This window comes from Calliphora vicina, chromosome 1, assembly GCF_958450345.1.
Source record: "Calliphora vicina chromosome 1, idCalVici1.1, whole genome shotgun sequence".
In the NCBI taxonomy this organism is placed as follows: Eukaryota; Metazoa; Arthropoda; class Insecta; order Diptera; family Calliphoridae; genus Calliphora; species Calliphora vicina.
In genome coordinates, this window is record NC_088780.1 from 135,027,435 (window position 1) to 135,045,367 (window position 17,933).

At 31.5% G+C, this 17,933-nt stretch overlaps 3 protein-coding genes across 3 annotated transcripts; 1 reads left to right on the forward strand and 2 right to left on the reverse strand.

Annotated features, from left to right (window-relative positions):
- Positions 1-5,086: 5,086 nt before the first annotated feature.
- On the reverse strand, positions 5,087-16,594 carry LOC135953046 (uncharacterized). The gene is made up of 3 exons (XM_065502726.1): positions 16,498-16,594; positions 15,459-16,438; positions 5,087-6,148 (listed from the first exon to the last, which is right to left on the reverse strand). Exons 1-3 carry the CDS (start codon positions 16,535-16,537, stop codon positions 5,087-5,089), a joined length of 2,082 nt encoding a protein of 693 aa, XP_065358798.1. The 5' UTR covers positions 16,538-16,594.
- LOC135963914 (phospholipase A1 VesT1.02-like) lies at positions 7,590-8,787 on the reverse strand. The gene is made up of 2 exons (XM_065515921.1): positions 8,697-8,787; positions 7,590-8,626 (listed from the first exon to the last, which is right to left on the reverse strand). The coding sequence occupies exons 1-2, from the start codon at positions 8,734-8,736 to the stop codon at positions 7,635-7,637; spliced, it is 1,032 nt and encodes a 343-aa protein (XP_065371993.1). The 5' UTR covers positions 8,737-8,787; the 3' UTR covers positions 7,590-7,634.
- LOC135963915 (phospholipase A1-like) lies at positions 11,669-12,826 on the forward strand. Its single transcript, XM_065515922.1, has 2 exons — positions 11,669-11,765; positions 11,825-12,826. The coding sequence occupies exons 1-2, from the start codon at positions 11,726-11,728 to the stop codon at positions 12,814-12,816; spliced, it is 1,032 nt and encodes a 343-aa protein (XP_065371994.1). The 5' UTR covers positions 11,669-11,725; the 3' UTR covers positions 12,817-12,826.
- Positions 16,595-17,933: the final 1,339 nt, after the last annotated feature.

Below are 17,933 nucleotides of genomic sequence, written 5' to 3' on the forward strand. Positions count from 1 at the left end.
TATTTGTCCAAAATTTGTTGGCTTTTTATACCAAATTTTTTATCTTTTATTGTAGAATATGCAGGGTTTTTTATTTGTCTTTGAGTACATTGTGGAGGAAAGTTATCAATTTAATTTATTTAAAATATTTATTTAATCTGCATTAAGTACCATGTTATTTTTAATAAATTAAGTTTGATTGATAATTTGATAAAAATTAGTGTGATTAATGCACCGACGTGTGGCAGTATTGCAATGTGTATTTCTAATTTGTTATCAGCTGAAATATTTGTAATTATACTGCAGGCTTACGTAGGTTCAACTATCAGTTAGTGATTGATGCGATTTGTTTACGGACATAAGACCTTGTTGAATACTTTCCGGGCATCCCTGACTACATTCAGATTTATCTAATATTATGTTACACAATTAAAATTAATGCGATCACTAGTTCGTGTCATATGAAGTGTCATGTAAGACAAACATTAAATTCCTTCACAGAAAAAATTATATTTCAATTCAAATATTTATCCCATATTGAACTGGTTTCAATTATTTCATAATTAAATCAAGTATTCATTTGCTCAAAAACTAAATTTCTTGATATTTTCTATTGAATTTTGAGTTTTGAATTTGATTATTTTTACAATTGAATATACAATTTTCGTTATTGGTTGAATTTCAAATACAAAAATTATTGAATAGATAATTGTCGTAATTAAAACACAAAAAATAACAAAAATGTGTTTTCAATTACGAAAATTATCTATTCAATAATTTTTGTATTTAAAATTCAACCAATAACGAAAATTGTATATTCAATTGTAAAAATAATCAAATTCAAAATTCAATAGAAAATATCAAGAAATTTTGTCTTTGAGCAAATAAATACTTGATTTAATTACGAAATAATTGAAACCAGTTCAATATGTGACAAATATTTGAATTGAAACGGTTTAAGAAATAGTTTTTTCCGTGTTAGAGTTGTATCCAAAATTAGACTACCATTTTGTTTATCAAAAAACTTTGAATGACTGGTACATATTTGTTGTTGTTTGGGAATTGGATGAACTTTATTCGATCTTTATATAAAATCCGAAGTCTTTACACAGTTTAAATGCCGTAAAACTAAAGAAAGCAAAGAAACATTAAATGGATTAATTACTTAATGGGTTAAAAGAAATTTGCATGTCTAACGTCACGGTTGTTTATTTTAAAACGTAGTAGCACTTAACGGTCATATCTCTATGATCTATGGAAACAACCTCTTAAGTTTTTAATATAAACCTTTAAAATTGTATCGCTATAGCAAAAGAAATAAACAAAGAAACTAAGATTTGATTAGAAATGAGGGCATAACCAGAACTATACAAAGGACCGCAACCATTATACATACATATTTTGGTAAACAATTTTATAATGTTTAAATATATGTAAGCTAAGATCATTGAACTTTTGTGAATCATAGGGAAATATTTTCAACTAGATATTTGATTACGATAGACAACCAGTTGCAGTCTTCGAGAATGGAAGACTAAAATCGTTTTTAATCAATCAGAAATTAAATCAAGTTTTACCAATTCTTATGCTATTTGAGGTAAAGTTGTAAAAAAAAATATTAAACATTTTGTTGAGAAATTATTTTTGTATTGAATAGTAATTTTGATAACTTTGAAAGCAGTTATAATTGAAAATAAAACATGCATCCCAGTTAGGGTTGCCAGCCGGGCTGGACTTGGCTGGATTGTCCAACTTTTTTGATGCCTGTCCAGTTTCAAGCTAAAATTGAATTTGTCCAGCTAAATATAAATTTTCAACAATAATATCCATAAATGAAAATTTACTTACTCTAATTAGTACACAGTAATAACTTATGCAAAAATGTATATGTATTTTTTGAAGAAAGTAACAAAATAAATGACAAAAAGTTTTATGGGAACATGTGTCATATGGAATTTTTGATTATGATGTCAATGAAGAAGAAGAATGTAAACATGAAGGATTATCAAAACATAATGCAGGAATTTACAGCTCTTGAGAATGACTATTGTATAGTTTTAGAGTTGCACGATAATGACCGTACTTATGAATAGCCTTAAATGTAGAATACATAACACATTTTTTGGCACCAAAGTTAACAGCATTTTGAAAAAATATTTCGCCTAATGAACACAAAACTTTTAAGACGGAATTAGAAGACTTTTTAAAAACGACTTTGGTGATGACTCCTCTTTTTAAAAAAAGAGCATTTTTAAATTTATAAAATGTCCTATTTTCTTGGAAAGATTTTGAAATATCTGAAAAAATAGATAACGATGAACTATGTATGTATCGATTACTGCTGCCTTCGTGAAGCTTATAAACAAATACCAAGAGATTTGTCAAATGATATGGTTCTATTTTGTTTACCAAAGGTGAAAGGAATGAATTCGAGAATTTTAGAAATGTTGTATGTTTATGTGAAAGAGTTTTTCATATTTTAAACAATATCTATACTAAAGAAAAAACCCGATTCTCATTGGACCAGATTAGAGCTAAAATATTAATACGAACAAATTTAGAGTAATCTTGTATAGATTTTCATAATTATTTACAGATCTGTAAAGGCTTGGAATTGGCCAAATCCGTAAGCTCAAAAACGAGATAAAGTGGCAGTGTTTTTAGTATTTAATTTTAATTTATTACTTTTAATTCTTTCTTTATTTACATACATATGTATGTAAATATGTATATTAGGGTAGGTCGATTTACCAATCGATATTGTGCCATCGATTTTTCGATAGCTTTTGGCATTTTTTTTTTCATTATTTATCTTTTTTTATTGAATCTTTTTTTTGAGAAATTTTTGATAAAATTTCCACTACAACATATTAAAAAAAATAATTTTCGATGCGCCCAAATTTCAGAAAAAGTAAAAAAAAATACTTTTTCTCAAGTTTTATTTTTTAAGATTTTTCAAATCGACTGATTTAATTTTCATTTAAATATTACATTAAAGATTAAAAAAAATTGAATCAGCCGATTTTTTCTATTACCCAATAAAAAAACATTAAACTTCAAAAGCGACCAAGTGGGGATTGTAAGCCTAGGTGAGGACATACAAATACACCCTCAAAATTTTCAGTTATTTTGAAACAACTCACATATTTTTGGACCGATTTCAAAATTTTAAACAGTTACGGAAAAGCAAAGAATTAACCTTTCATAAAATATATGCATACAATTTATAACTTACAAATGTATCAAAAAATGCACGACCTTGTAAAGTTTTCTTTCTAAACCCGTTAAAAACTTAAAATCGGACCCACGCTAGGTCGTTTTTAAAGTTTTTTTTTACTGTAGCACCGTGTACAATGGATATTTAAACAATTTTTTACACAAAACCAAAATTAACATTTTCTAGGTTATATTTTTAATGTCCAGTTTTTTTTTTATTTGTCCAGCTTTTTAAAATCTAATGTCCAGCTTTTTGCGAATCTGAATCTGGCATCCCTAATCCCAGTACAAACACCTACAAATAATATTATCATTAATGCCTAAGAGTATGCAATAATAAATCAAATTCATGAAAATTTTTCATTTTATTTATGATTATGAATATGATACGCAACTTTTCATAAATGTTTCTTTTTTTGTTGTATAAACATGGTCATAAGAAAGATTGTGATTTCTGCCTATAGGGCATAAACTTGATATTTCAATAGCCAGCTAAAAATAATTCCCATGTCCATTATGAATATATTCTTATATTATATGAAGATACATTATGAAAAAAAGCGTTAAACCTCTCAAAATAAACATTGGTTTGTTTTAGGATGTTTCCCAACATATTTTGGGTCTAGTTGACCTGCTATCGGACATGCAATCTGATAAATATCATGTTTCAATGATGGTCAATATGGGTACCATTTTTTTTGATTTGACAAGTAAATACTAGTAGTGTGTGCAGGTAAATTGGAATTTTGCCAAATTTTTTTGGTTTGGGAGAAAATAAAACAAACCAAGGTTTCTTTAGAGGGGGGTAAAAAAATCACTTTTTTCTATGAGTCGGCTTAATATGCATATATGGAGGATTTCATGTCAAGTGAACCAACTTTTGTAATCGATGTCTTCCGATCGGGATGAAATAGTAATTCTGAGACAATTTTTCAACAAGATCGGTGAAGAACTCTCTGAGTTGAGGCAAAATTTGACATTTTGGCCAAACAGGTGTTTTTTCTCTTAGCAAAATGTGTCCCAAAGAGTTTAGATAGATATTTCTTCAATCTTTCGGAAAAAAATAAAAAAATTTTGACTTTTCCTTGAAGAGGTTTTATGTCGTCTAGTGAAATGGACCTTTTTAAATTATTTTTTTGTTGCTCAAAAGAAAGCTTAGGTCTTTTCCTTTAACCCCTTGTCGACCAAGACTTTAAATCGTTGAGAAAGTTTTATTTTTTTATGAAATATTGAAAATAAGGCCTTCAGAAAGTTATTTACAAATTTTTAACTTTGTGGAGGACTTGCAATGATCTGAAGGGGACCTGCAAGGATCCGAAAGGAACCTGGTACCGTTGGGTCAGCGTTAGCCAAAATATAATAAGATTTTTGCTTAAATGTTATTAATATATTGATTAGTTTTGTAACTTTTATAACATTTTCTATTAGAAGTCTATTTTATGGTATTTTACGAAACAGTATTGTTATCATTACAACATAAATAAACATGAGAACATGAAATAATTCACGGTTATTCTGGGAAGCGAGTTTGCCAATAGTCAAGAAAAACTATATTATTCCAAAGATGATAGTGTACTTCAAAGTACTTTTGGGCAAAAATGGTCAAATTATGTTTTGTTTCCATTTGGTAAGCTTATTATTGTTATAGTACTTATAAGTACCGTCGGTCGACAAAGGGTTAAGAGGTTTTTTGTCGCTGAGTGGGATGCGAGTTTCTCAAGACATCCAATTTTTAACTTTATTTTGCAAAATCTAAAACATTTTTTTTTCAAATTTTTTTTTTCCTCAAAAGAAAGATTAAGAATTTAAAATTTTATATTAAAAACATGCTTTTAAAGCACAATTAAATTTATTTAAATAACAAATATTACTACATACAACTAAAATAAAGCTAATTTACAATACCAAAAGGAGCTTCGCTACGTACTGGTACATAAAAATCACCATCAACCATATAGGCATTGGTAACAGCACCCATGCGTGCCGAACTATAAGTGGAGCCACATTTCTTAGCAACAGCTTGTTCATAGTTGCCACATTTAATTGAGGCAAAATTGTCTCTCTCCACAGCTTCTACATAGTAAATGACAGCACGGCCATGGGAACAGGAACCGGTGAGATCAGCACCACAACCAGGTTGCTTCTTACCACCATTGGGATAGAAAGCACCCTTACCAATCGGTTTCAAGAAACCCAATTTACCACCATTAGTTTGAATCGATTCAACATAGTGGGCATCAGTGCTGGACAAACGTTTTTCGGGTTTGTTGTAGTTGAACAGGGGTAGAGCAGGATCTAAACCAACAATTGTATGTGCCTTGCCCGATTTCATGTTCTTACCAGTGTAGCCGGCAACTTGGGCACCCAAACTGTGGCCAATAATCTCTAGAGTGTCTAATTTCAAGTGGAATTCCTTGACCAGGTAGTCAACCATTTCAGCTACCTTTTTACCCACACCAGGCACAGCCAAAACAGAGGAGGCATAGTCCACAGAGCGAGCTCGGCCCCAGTCAACAACAATCATATTGTAATCACCGTGGGACAACCAAGCTTTGCGTACACCCGTATTAACATAATCATCCTTGCTGTTAGTCCAGCCATGAATGGTAATTCTGGTGGGATGTTTGGCATTGAAGGGAGAAGCTTCTATGGATTTTCTAGAGGCCTTGATTTCATGATGTTCATTAGGGTTGGATTTGGTGTACAAGTAGAAGGTAACTGGGTTGGTAGTTAAACGTCCTTCCATCATTTGTGTAGCCTCCAAATAAGATTCAGCCTCGTCCATGTCTACCCAATCAAAAGAGCCATCAATACGTGGCACAAACCAGCCATTTTCACCATTAATACGTTCGTCTTCAGGTATAACAGCAGCAGAAGCTAGAATACATAATAAATAAAGCAAATTATATAAAAAACATTTTAAATTTATATTAACAAAACTTCTAACCTGCTGCTACAAAGAAGGCGGCCAATAGCAAGAAGTACTTCATGATCAACAGCGCATACACTAATGAACTTGAGCACTACTTGGCTTTTATAGGTTTTTCTTTTAGAGTTTCCTTTAGTTTTGTCAGTGATTTGCTTAATAATTATAGGTGGTAAATTTTGTTTTATTCTAATCTCAAGTGTTCTCAATCTCAGTCCCATACAATTTATAATAATTTGAAATTCATATGTTTGTACATAATTAATAACTAGCATTGTTGTTACAAGTTCCCTTCGAACAGACCATCGATATTTTTAACCGCACATGTTACACCCGTGTATACAAAACCAAGGAATGATAAGAATTTCTTTTTCGGAGGGGAGGGGGCACAAAGAAGTACTTGTTTGTTTTGTTTGATTTTTGGTAGCTATTTTGGTACTAACTACACCCATAAGTATGTACTTGTTTATACATAAAGAGATAATTAAACTTCATATCTCTACCTCTATATCATCGTTAATTCTATTGTCGTTGGTTGTCAAATCAATTATCTATAAAATGTTTTGAACTCGCCTATCAAAGGCACTTAAAACCAGTGGCATTTTATTGATTTTTAATACGTGTATAAACAATTTAACAAATTGTTTTATTATTGCAAAATATATTGGTTTATTTGTTCATATTTATTTGAATTGTCCAGAATAATTTCACATTTAATTGTTTTTAATAAATACTTATGTTCTAGTTTATTGAATTGTAATCGAAATAAGCTATTGGAAAATATTGGCTGTTAACCTCTTTAGAATTGTAGAAATCTTATCACCAGATCTTACTTGAATAGATTTGCAGTACATTTTAAAAATTGTTTGAGTATCAGTTTTTACTGTTGAAATTTATATTGATATTACTCTTTTATATGTATATGGGGCATTTCATGTCAAGTGAACCAACTTTTGAAATCGATGTCTTCCGATCGGGATTAGTTAGCTCTATCGGATAGTAACTCAGACAAAATTTTTCAACAAGATCGGTCGAGAACTCTCTGAGTTAGAGGGGGTCAGAATATGACATTTTGCCCAAGCAGGTGTTTTTTCTTATCCATGTATTTTATTACCTATTGTTTTTAGCAAAATGTGTCCCAAATAGTTTAGATAACTCTTTCTTCAATATTTCGAAAAAAAATATTTAAAAAAAATAAAAAAATTTTAATATTATTTTTTCAGCCGTCCGTTTGTCAGGCTGACATGTAAACCAAGTCTACTAAGTACAGATCACAATTTTTAAAATATCTTGGAAAAATTTGTCTCATGAAGCTGGTCGAAAACTGTCCATATTTCAATACATACAAATTGTAATGTTTCAATGAGTATGCAGACAAACAATAAAATTGTGTAGATGTAATCTACAGTAAAGTTTACTGCTTGAAAAAATGAGTTCACTAAAGTCAAACTTGAGAATATTAAACCAGTTTAAAATTTCAGAATCTTTCAATTTATTCAACAAAAATCCAATATTAAGCCAACACGCCAAAAGGAGCCTTCCTGTTCACTGGCACATAGAAGTCTCCAGCAACCATAAAGGAGTTTTTATCAGCACCCATGCGCACAGAACTGTAAGTGGCACCACAATCTTTGGCCACAGCATCCTGGTAATTTTCACACTTCACGGTGGCGAAATTATCCTGAGCAACAGCTTCGGCATAGTAAGTAACAGAGCGACCATGAGCACAAGCTCCAGCAATATCCAAAGGACAACCAGGTTGAGACTTGCCACCATTGGGATAGAAGGCACCCTTGCCAATGGGTTTTAAGAAACCCAAACCACCACCATTGGTTTGTATGGATTCCACGTAAAAAGCATCAGTGCTGGACAAACGTTTCTTGGGTTTTTCGTAGTTGAATAAAGGTGAAGCAGGATCCAAGCCAATGATGGTATGAATTTGACCACTCTTAACATTCTTGCCAGCATAACCAGCAACATGAGCACCCAAACTGTGTCCAATCACATACAAACTATCCAAAGACATGCCTTGGTTTTTCACCAAATAATCAATCATGCTGGCCACCTTTCTGCCTACCTTGGGCACCGCCAAAACGGAAGTGGCATAATCCACAGAACGAGCACGAGCCCAGTCGACGACAATAACGTTGTATTCGCCCAAACTCAACCAGGCATTGCGTATATCCTTGTTCATACCCGAGAGGCGACTTTGGACCCAGCCGTGTATTACAAATCTGGTAGGATGAGCAGGATTGAAATTGGATGCTTTTATGGATTTGGCACTGGCGGTGATCTTTTTACCCTTGGTGGGATTCGATTTAGTATACAAATAGTATTTTACCGGGGCGGTGGTCAAACCAAAATCATCAATATTTTCCATGGCCTCGAGATAGGACTCAGCAGCCTGCATGTCTACCCATTGGTAGGTGCCATCTTCTTGCGGAACATACCAGCCATTTTCACCATGGATGCGTGTGTCATCCTCATCAAACACAGAAGCGGAAACTAAAAGTTTAATCAAATTATTAAATTAATGGATAAAGTTTTAATACTGCAATGATTTAGAGCTGCTTACCCGCTAAACAGCCCAGAGCTAAGAACCACAACACTTTCATATTTACGAATAATACATTCAGTGCTAATTTGCAGTCGTTTTATACTTTAAGTGTCCCCGTGGGTTCTTTGAAAATGTTTAGCATATTTTATCAGTTTTGTTTATCGTTGAGTATTTTGTTATTTTATTTGGTCAATCATAGAAAATTGCATAGATAGGTACTGTAAATAAAATTATTTTATTGGTGTGAGTCGAAGTTTAAATACCATGCAACAATGTGTGCAATATAAATTTTGATGAGTTACAGCACAGTATAGTAAAAAAAAATAAAAAATTTAAACAAAATCATTTAATGATTCCCATAATTTTCTTTCTTGTGATCTGCTGTACATATTACAAATGCCACCAAAAATTTTAGATGTTTTTTAAACCACTACACAATTGATGTAGTTGATGTGTTGTGGCTCCAGCAGTACAAATATGGTAGAAATTTTAAATTCTATGGAGAGGATTTTTTAAACATTTTTTAAGTAAAATTGTGAAATTATCCACATAATTTATGATAACTCAAAAAGAGTTAGTCCGATATTATTAAAATAAACTAAGAAAAGTTTAAGTTTATATAGCCTTTAATGCGTTTTAATTGGCTCAGTAGTTTTGGAGTTATAATAACAGACTGATGCAAAACATATATTTGTTTGTTTAAAAAAAAAAATAATGAAAAATCGAAAACGGCAGAAATTGTTCAGATTTATTGCTTTAGCACAGGAACAAAATGGCGTATAGATCATAAAAATCGATTGATTCCTTTCGAATTTATTTACGAATTATGTAAGTGAATTCGCTCATTTTCACAAAATTTTAGTTTTTCGTTTGATATACATAAAATTGAATAGTTAATGTTCTTCTTTTGAATGATTGAATTTTGAAAACATTTTCCCCATGCTCTGTACAAATTTTTACACATATATTGCGTTTCAATCGGATCACTAGTTTCGGACTTAACCCCTTGTGGACCAAGGCTTTAAATCGTTGAAAAAGTTTATTTTTTTTATGAAATATTGAAAATAAGTTCAGGAAGTTATTAACAAAATTTTAACTTTGTGGAGGACCAGCAAGGAATCGAAATGGACCTACAAGGATCCGAAAGGGACCTGGGTCAGCATCAGCCAAAAGATAAAAAAAACTCATAGAGTTATGCTTAAATTTTATTAATAGATTGATTAGTTTTGGAACTTTTATAACATTTTCTATTACAAGTCTATTTTATGGAATTTTACGAAACAGTATTTTTTATCATTACAACATAAATAAACACCACAAAGAGAACATGAAATAATTCACCGTTATTCTGGGTAAACGAGATTGACAATAGGCAAAACAAATATATTATTCCAAAGATAATAGTGTACTTCAAAGTACGTTTGGTCAAAAAGTGTCAAAGTATGTTTTGTTTTCATTTTGTAAGCTTATTATTGTTATGGTACTTATAAGTATCGTCGGGTTAAAATAACAAATAGAAGCAAAAAATATATTTTTTACGTGAAAATCTATATAGTGGATATCCAAGCCTTTTTGCTGTTGACCTGTGTAATTTTTGTTTCGTTATGTGAAGTTAAAATGAATTACCATATTTTTTTGTTTAATTAATTAAAGTATAAAAGCAATAAAATTTGGTATATATTAATAAATTGTTGTTTCATTTTACTTCTGAGAATTTTTCTGTCACATCGGAATTGCAGATTTGGTCACTGAAATGTTTTAAAATAAAATTATAATAAGAAGAGATAGGCAAGATTGAAATATGTAAAACTATAGCCTATATTTCTAAGTATTTGAAACAACAACAAATTTCAGAATATATTTTAACTATTTTTAAAAATCGACTTAAAAATAATGCTGGGAAAGCCTATAATGTTTTGCTATGTGCAAAAATTTGTTTCAGAAATATATGTATGTCAAATATCCCTCAATCAAAATTTTTGATACTTCCCGTCACAAATTTAAACTTAGTTGTTTAATCAATTTTTGAGATTATTTTAATTTTACAGGTAGAACATTTCCATCTGAAAATTGCATGTGCATCATGTATTTTTTGAAAACAAATATTTGTATAATTATGTATGTAGTCTAAAGATAATATAATTATATTTCAAATCCATCTTACATCAATAATATCAGACATCAGCTGCAAAAGATACGAATATGTAAAGATACACAAGTCCATCAATAAGTCTTTTGGCTTCAAACCATATGTTAAATTCAATATACCAGCCATATATGTATGTTGAATAGTATAACTAGCGCCTCAAATATCAATGGGATCTAAGACTTATTTAATTGAATCGGAAACATTTTGCGATAGGCGTAAGTGTCTAATTAGCTATTTATTATAAACGATTGACTGATGGCATACAGTCCAAAGTTATAGATTAAAATAAGTTTGGTTATTGCGTATTACATTTTGTCCTGCACAGAAATTTGTTTTTCTTCTGATAAGTGCCAGTTAAAATAATAATGCATGTCTGAATGATGGGTTTGAAATAATTAGAGGTTTACAAATTTTTTTTTAATCTTTTTAAGTTATGAAACTTTTATGAAAACATAAATAACATCTTTTGAATCTTTAAAATTGATATTTTTATGTAATGCAATTCGCTAATCTTTGGATTTGTCAGCAATTCAACCAGCCTTGAAAGAAAGCAATGCACTCATATGGTTTTCTTTGGATTTCTGTATTCTTTGGATTTTTCAGCTAATCAGCTAGCCTTGAACAAATAAGCCAATGCACTCTTGCGGTTTTATCAAAATTAAGTTAGAGTACCTGTCATATCTTATCCCTTAGCCTTAGAAGAAAAATGCATATTTTGTGTCAAACATGTTTGTTTACATTATCAATGCGATTTTGTATGATTGTTCAAGCAACAAACAAAATACTCAATGATAAACAAATCTGATAAATATGCTAACCAAAGAACCCACGGGGTTGGTAAAATGCATTCAAGGTATAAAAAGATTTCTGCAATGCACTGAAAGTATTAGTCCTAAAAATGAAAGTATTGTGGTGCTTAGCTCTTGGCTGTTTAGCGGGTAAGAATCTCAAAATCCTTGTATTCTTAGTTTTTTATTCTTATTATTTTTCATTTCAGTTTCCGCCTCTGTTTTCGATGAGGATGAAACTCGCATACATGGCGAAAATGGCTGGTATGTGCCCCAAGAAGATGGCACTTTTCAATGGGTAGACAGGCAAGTTGCCGAGTCCTATCTCGAAGCCATGGAAAATATCAATGATTTTGGTTTGACCACCAATCCGGTTAAATACTATTTGTATACCAAAACGAATCCCACTAAGGGTCAAAGGATTACAGCCAATGAAAAATCCATAAAAGAATCAAACTTTAATCCTGCCCATCCCACCAGATTTGTAATACACGGCTGGAACCAAAGCCGCCTGTCAGGAATGAATAAGAATATATGCAATGCCTGGTTGAGTGTGGGTTTCTACAACATTATTGTCGTCGACTGGGCTCGAGCTCGTTCTGTTGAATATGTCACCTCTGTTTTGGCTGTTCCCAAGGTTGGTGCAAAGGTGGCCGGTATGATTGATTACTTGGTGGAAAACCACGGCATGTCTTTGGATAACTTGTATGTGATTGGTCACAGTTTGGGTGCTCATGTTGCTGGTTATGCTGGCAAGAATGTTAAAACTGGTGATATTCACGCCATTGTTGGTTTGGATCCTGCATTGCCATTGTTCAGCTATGATAAGCCTGAGGAACGTCTATGCAGTACCGATGCTTTCTATGTGGAATCCATTCAAACCGATGGAGGTGGTTTGGGTTTTTTGAAACCCATTGGCAAGGGTGCATTCTATCCCAATGGTGGCAAGTCTCAACCTGGTTGTCCTTTGGATATTACTGGTGCCTGTGCTCATGCTCGTTCTGTTAAATACTATGCTGAAGCTGTTGCTGAGGATAATTTTGCCACCATGAAGTGTGACAATTACCAGGATGCTGTGGCCAAAGATTGTGGTACCAAATTTAGCTCTGTACGCATGGGTGCTGATAAAAATGCCTTCATGGTTGCTGGTGACTTCTATGTACCAGTGAACAGGAAGGCTCCTTTTGGTGTGTTGGCTTAATTTGTTTTTAGTTGTTCTTAAAATATTTATCTCTACAAAGTTAACAAATCTTTATGTTAATTAATTGGATTTCTAACTGCGTACATACAGCCCCGCAATATTTCATACACAGTGAAGCTTTACTATGTAAAGTTTGGTTAAATAGTTATTAGTTTTTTACTGTAGCTTTGAGTGATTACCACACACTTTTTACACATTAAAATATAAATACTTTTTATTGTATGAAAAAGAAATACTTGTATTATTTTGATTTTTTACTTGTATGGATTCTTCCGTTACAATGAATTATTTAAAACTGAATATTATCTGAAAGTGTACATTAAAAAATAAATACTTTTTATTGTATGAAAAAAATGCTTGTATTATTTTGATTTTTACCAATGACCTAAAATGTCTTACTTAAAGGTAATTTCATTGCTAAATTTCGATTTTTTCAGTTTATTCAATAAACTAAACCGTTTTTGAGTTACGCGAATATATGTTGTGCAACCTCCTCCATTTTCGAAATAACTGTATATCTCGAAAATACGAGCTAACAAAAAAACGGTCAGCACCATTGAATTCAGCGTACCCGAATTAGTTTATCCCACCGGGTTAAGAACAAGAATATTGATGTTAGAAATTGATTCGTCTTCGGATGACGATACAGAAAGTGACAGCATATGCGCAAATATAAAATTACAGATCTCCATAAGAGGATGTGGATATAAATTTACTGAATTACTGACATGCAAAAAAGTACAATACGCACTTTCTAAAACAATTTGCGTACATTAACCACGCTGCACAGTGGTATATTTGGAAAAAATAGAGGGAAATAAATATGTAACTTCTAAACGGTAAGTCCGATTTGAATGAAGTTGCACATGCACAAAGACGAAGCGGTTTTCAGTTTATGTTTTGAACTTGGAGCTCATGGGCCCAACAGGGGCGCGACCAAGGGTCCTCAAAGTAGGACACCTCGGATATGTTACATTTTTAAAACGATCCTATTTCTTCGTTTGTGTTCGAATTTCAAAAAAATTACATACATATTAGCTATCAATTATCTCATACAGCTTAGGAGATATTCGCACTTGAAAACAGTGGATCCAAATATTTCCCGATTTTCTCCAATTTTCCTTTATTTTACTCCAATAACACATGTATATGTCAAATGGAAAAAGAACTGTTTAAAAATAATGACTAAGTCCAAAGTTATATGCATTTGAATTTAAAAAATTTTAAAAAGGCGATTTTTCGCTATTTTTTTTTGTGAAAAAGGTACTTTTTTTCTTTTTAAGTTATCGAAAAAAATTTCTAAGAGGATATATAAGGAATTTATACTTTTTGAAAAGTTAACTTTTCATAAAATATATTAAAAGAAAAAAAATTTGAAAATTTTTGATACCGATGGGACCAGTTCCTAAAACGTCTATTTTTTATGTAAAATTTAAATTTAGGGCAAAAATTCTCAAATCGCATATTCGATATCAAAATATAGTAACCGATTTTAGATGTTGCAATATGTTTTTAATTATTTTATAAAGGGTTTCGATAACCCCGACCCTGGTATGGATATTATAGCTAAAAGGCTAAAAATTCCCATTTTTGAGATTTTTAAAAAATTTTTGGGAAATTGGCTAATAACAAATTTCAAAATTTGTTTACATTTTTCTTTTTTAAATAAAAAATTCTATATAATTGTGAAATTTCATTAAAAACTATTCATAAATAAAAATTTAATTTCTATTTGAAAAATTTGTATCCATGGAAAAATTCAATAAAAACCATTTTTGTCATATTTTTCAAAAAAGTATTCCATGAATTTAATAATTTTAACTGTCAACTGTCATTTTTGAAAAATAGACAAAATGCCCTATCCATTGATATAATATGTCTACATTGTCTTTTTTACGTGGCAAATTAATTAGGGAAAATTTAACAACTCGCTGAGAATTTTCCTATCACTGTTATTTATTTATTTACATTCATAAAAACTCTGTTAGGTAGGAAACATACTTTTTTATGAATTTCTATGTTATGTAAATTCTCTGCGACAATTTTTTATTTTGCTATATTAAAACATTTTTTTCTCCAGAAATGTCAAGATAATTTTTTCCATTTGACATCCATATCGAATATACTTTGTTAACTGTTAAAATTCATTTACATATTCTGAAAAATGTGTTTCCTGTTATCAAAAACGCCGGAGCCATAATATACATCTCTTTATTTTTAAAAAATTTCCATTACATTGACAGTATTTAAATACATGGTAAAATATTCTGCAAATTATACGGAAAAATTTGTTATTAGCTGTGGAATTTAGTCCCCATTTTATTAAAAAGATTATAAAAAATTCACTGTAAAGGAAGTATCTATAGAAGTAAAATATCAAAATAATACAAGTATTTTTTTTTTTTCATACAATAAAAAGTATTTATATTTTCATGTGTAAAAAGTGTGTGGTAATCACTCAAAGCTACAGTAAAAAACTAATAACTATTTAACCAAACTTTACATAGTAAAGCTTCACTGTGTATGAAATATTGCGGGGCTGTATGTAAGCAGACAGAAATCCAATTAAATTAACATAAAGTTTTGTTAACTTTGTAGAGATAAATATTTTAAGAACAACTAAAAACAAATTAAGCCAACACACCAAAAGGAGCCTTCCTGTTCACTGGTACATAGAAGTCACCAGCAACCATGAAGGCATTTTTATCAGCACCCATGCGTACAGAGCTAAATTTGGTACCACAATCTTTGGCCACAGCATCCTGGTAATTGTCACACTTCATGGTGGCAAAATTATCCTCAGCAACAGCTTCAGCATAGTATTTAACAGAACGAGCATGAGCACAGGCACCAGTAATATCCAAAGGACAACCAGGTTGAGACTTGCCACCATTGGGATAGAATGCACCCTTGCCAATGGGTTTCAAAAAACCCAAACCACCTCCATCGGTTTGAATGGATTCCACATAGAAAGCATCGGTACTGCATAGACGTTCCTCAGGCTTATCATAGCTGAACAATGGCAATGCAGGATCCAAACCAACAATGGCGTGAATATCACCAGTTTTAACATTCTTGCCAGCATAACCAGCAACATGAGCACCCAAACTGTGACCAATCACATACAAGTTATCCAAAGACATGCCGTGGTTTTCCACCAAGTAATCAATCATACCGGCCACCTTTGCACCAACCTTGGGAACAGCCAAAACAGAGGTGACATATTCAACAGAACGAGCTCGAGCCCAGTCGACGACAATAATGTTGTAGAAACCCACACTCAACCAGGCATTGCATATATTCTTATTCATTCCTGACAGGCGGCTTTGGTTCCAGCCGTGTATTACAAATCTGGTGGGATGGGCAGGATTAAAGTTTGATTCTTTTATGGATTTTTCATTGGCTGTAATCCTTTGACCCTTAGTGGGATTCGTTTTGGTATACAAATAGTATTTAACCGGATTGGTGGTCAAACCAAAATCATTGATATTTTCCATGGCTTCGAGATAGGACTCGGCAACTTGCCTGTCTACCCATTGAAAAGTGCCATCTTCTTGGGGCACATACCAGCCATTTTCGCCATGTATGCGAGTTTCATCCTCATCGAAAACAGAGGCGGAAACTGAAATGAAAAATAATAAGAATAAAAAACTAAGAATACAAGGATTTTGAGATTCTTACCCGCTAAACAGCCAAGAGCTAAGCACCACAATACTTTCATTTTTAGGACTAATACTTTCAGTGCATTGCAGAAATCTTTTTATACCTTGAATGCATTTTACCAACCCCGTGGGTTCTTTGGTTAGCATATTTATCAGATTTGTTTATCATTGAGTATTTTGTTTGTTGCTTGAACAATCATACAAAATCGCATTGATAATGTAAACAAACATGTTTGACACAAAATATGCATTTTTCTTCTAAGGCTAAGGGATAAGATATGACAGGTACTCTAACTTAATTTTGATAAAACCGCAAGAGTGCATTGGCTTCTTTGTTCAAGGCTAGCTGATTAGCTGAAAAATCCAAAGAAAATCATATGAGTGCATTGCTTTCTTTCAAGGCTGGTTGAATTGCTGACAAATCCAAAGAATAGCGAATTGCATTTCATAAAAATAACAATTTTGAAGATTCAAAAGATGTTATTTATGTTTTCATAAAAGTTTCATAACTTAATAAGATTAAAAAAAATTTAGTAAACCTCTAATTATTTCAAACCCATCATTCAGACTTGCATTATTATTTTAACTGGCACTTATCAGAAGAAAAACAAATTTCTGTGCAGGACAAAATGTAATACGCAATAACCAAACTTATTTTAATCTATAACTTTGGACTGTATGCCATCAGTCAATCGTTTATAATAAATAGCTAATTAGACACTTACGCCTATCGCAAAATGTTTCCGATTCAATTAAATAAATCTTAGATCCCATTGATATTTGAGGCGCTAGTTATACTATCCAACATATATGTATGGCTGGTATATTGAATTTAACATTTGGTTTGAAGCCAAAATACTTATTGATCATATTAGCTAAGCACATATGTATACACTTGTGTATCTTTACATATTCGTATCTTTTGCAGCTGATGTCTGATATTATTGATGTAAGATGGATTTTAAATATAATTATATTCTCTTTAGACTACATACATAATTAAACAAATATTTGTTTTCAAAAAATGCATTCATGATGCACATGCAATTTTCAGATGGAAATGTTCTGCCTGTAAAATTAAAATAATCTCAAAAATTGATTAAACAACTAAGTTTAAATTTGTGACGGGAAGTACCACAAATTTTGATTGAGGGATATTTGACATACATATATTTCTGAAACAAATTTTTGCACATAGCAAAACATTACAGGCTTTCCCAGCATTATTTTTAAGTCGATTTTTAAAAATAGTTAAAAGACGTTCTGAAATTTGTTGTTGTTTCAAATACTTAGAAATATAGGCTATAGTTTTACATATTTCAATCTTGCCTATCTCTTCTTATTATAATTTTATTTTAAAACATTTCAGTGACCAAATCTGCAATTCCGATGTGACAGAAAAATTCTCAGAAGTAAAATGAAACAACAACAACAATTTATTAATATATACCAAAT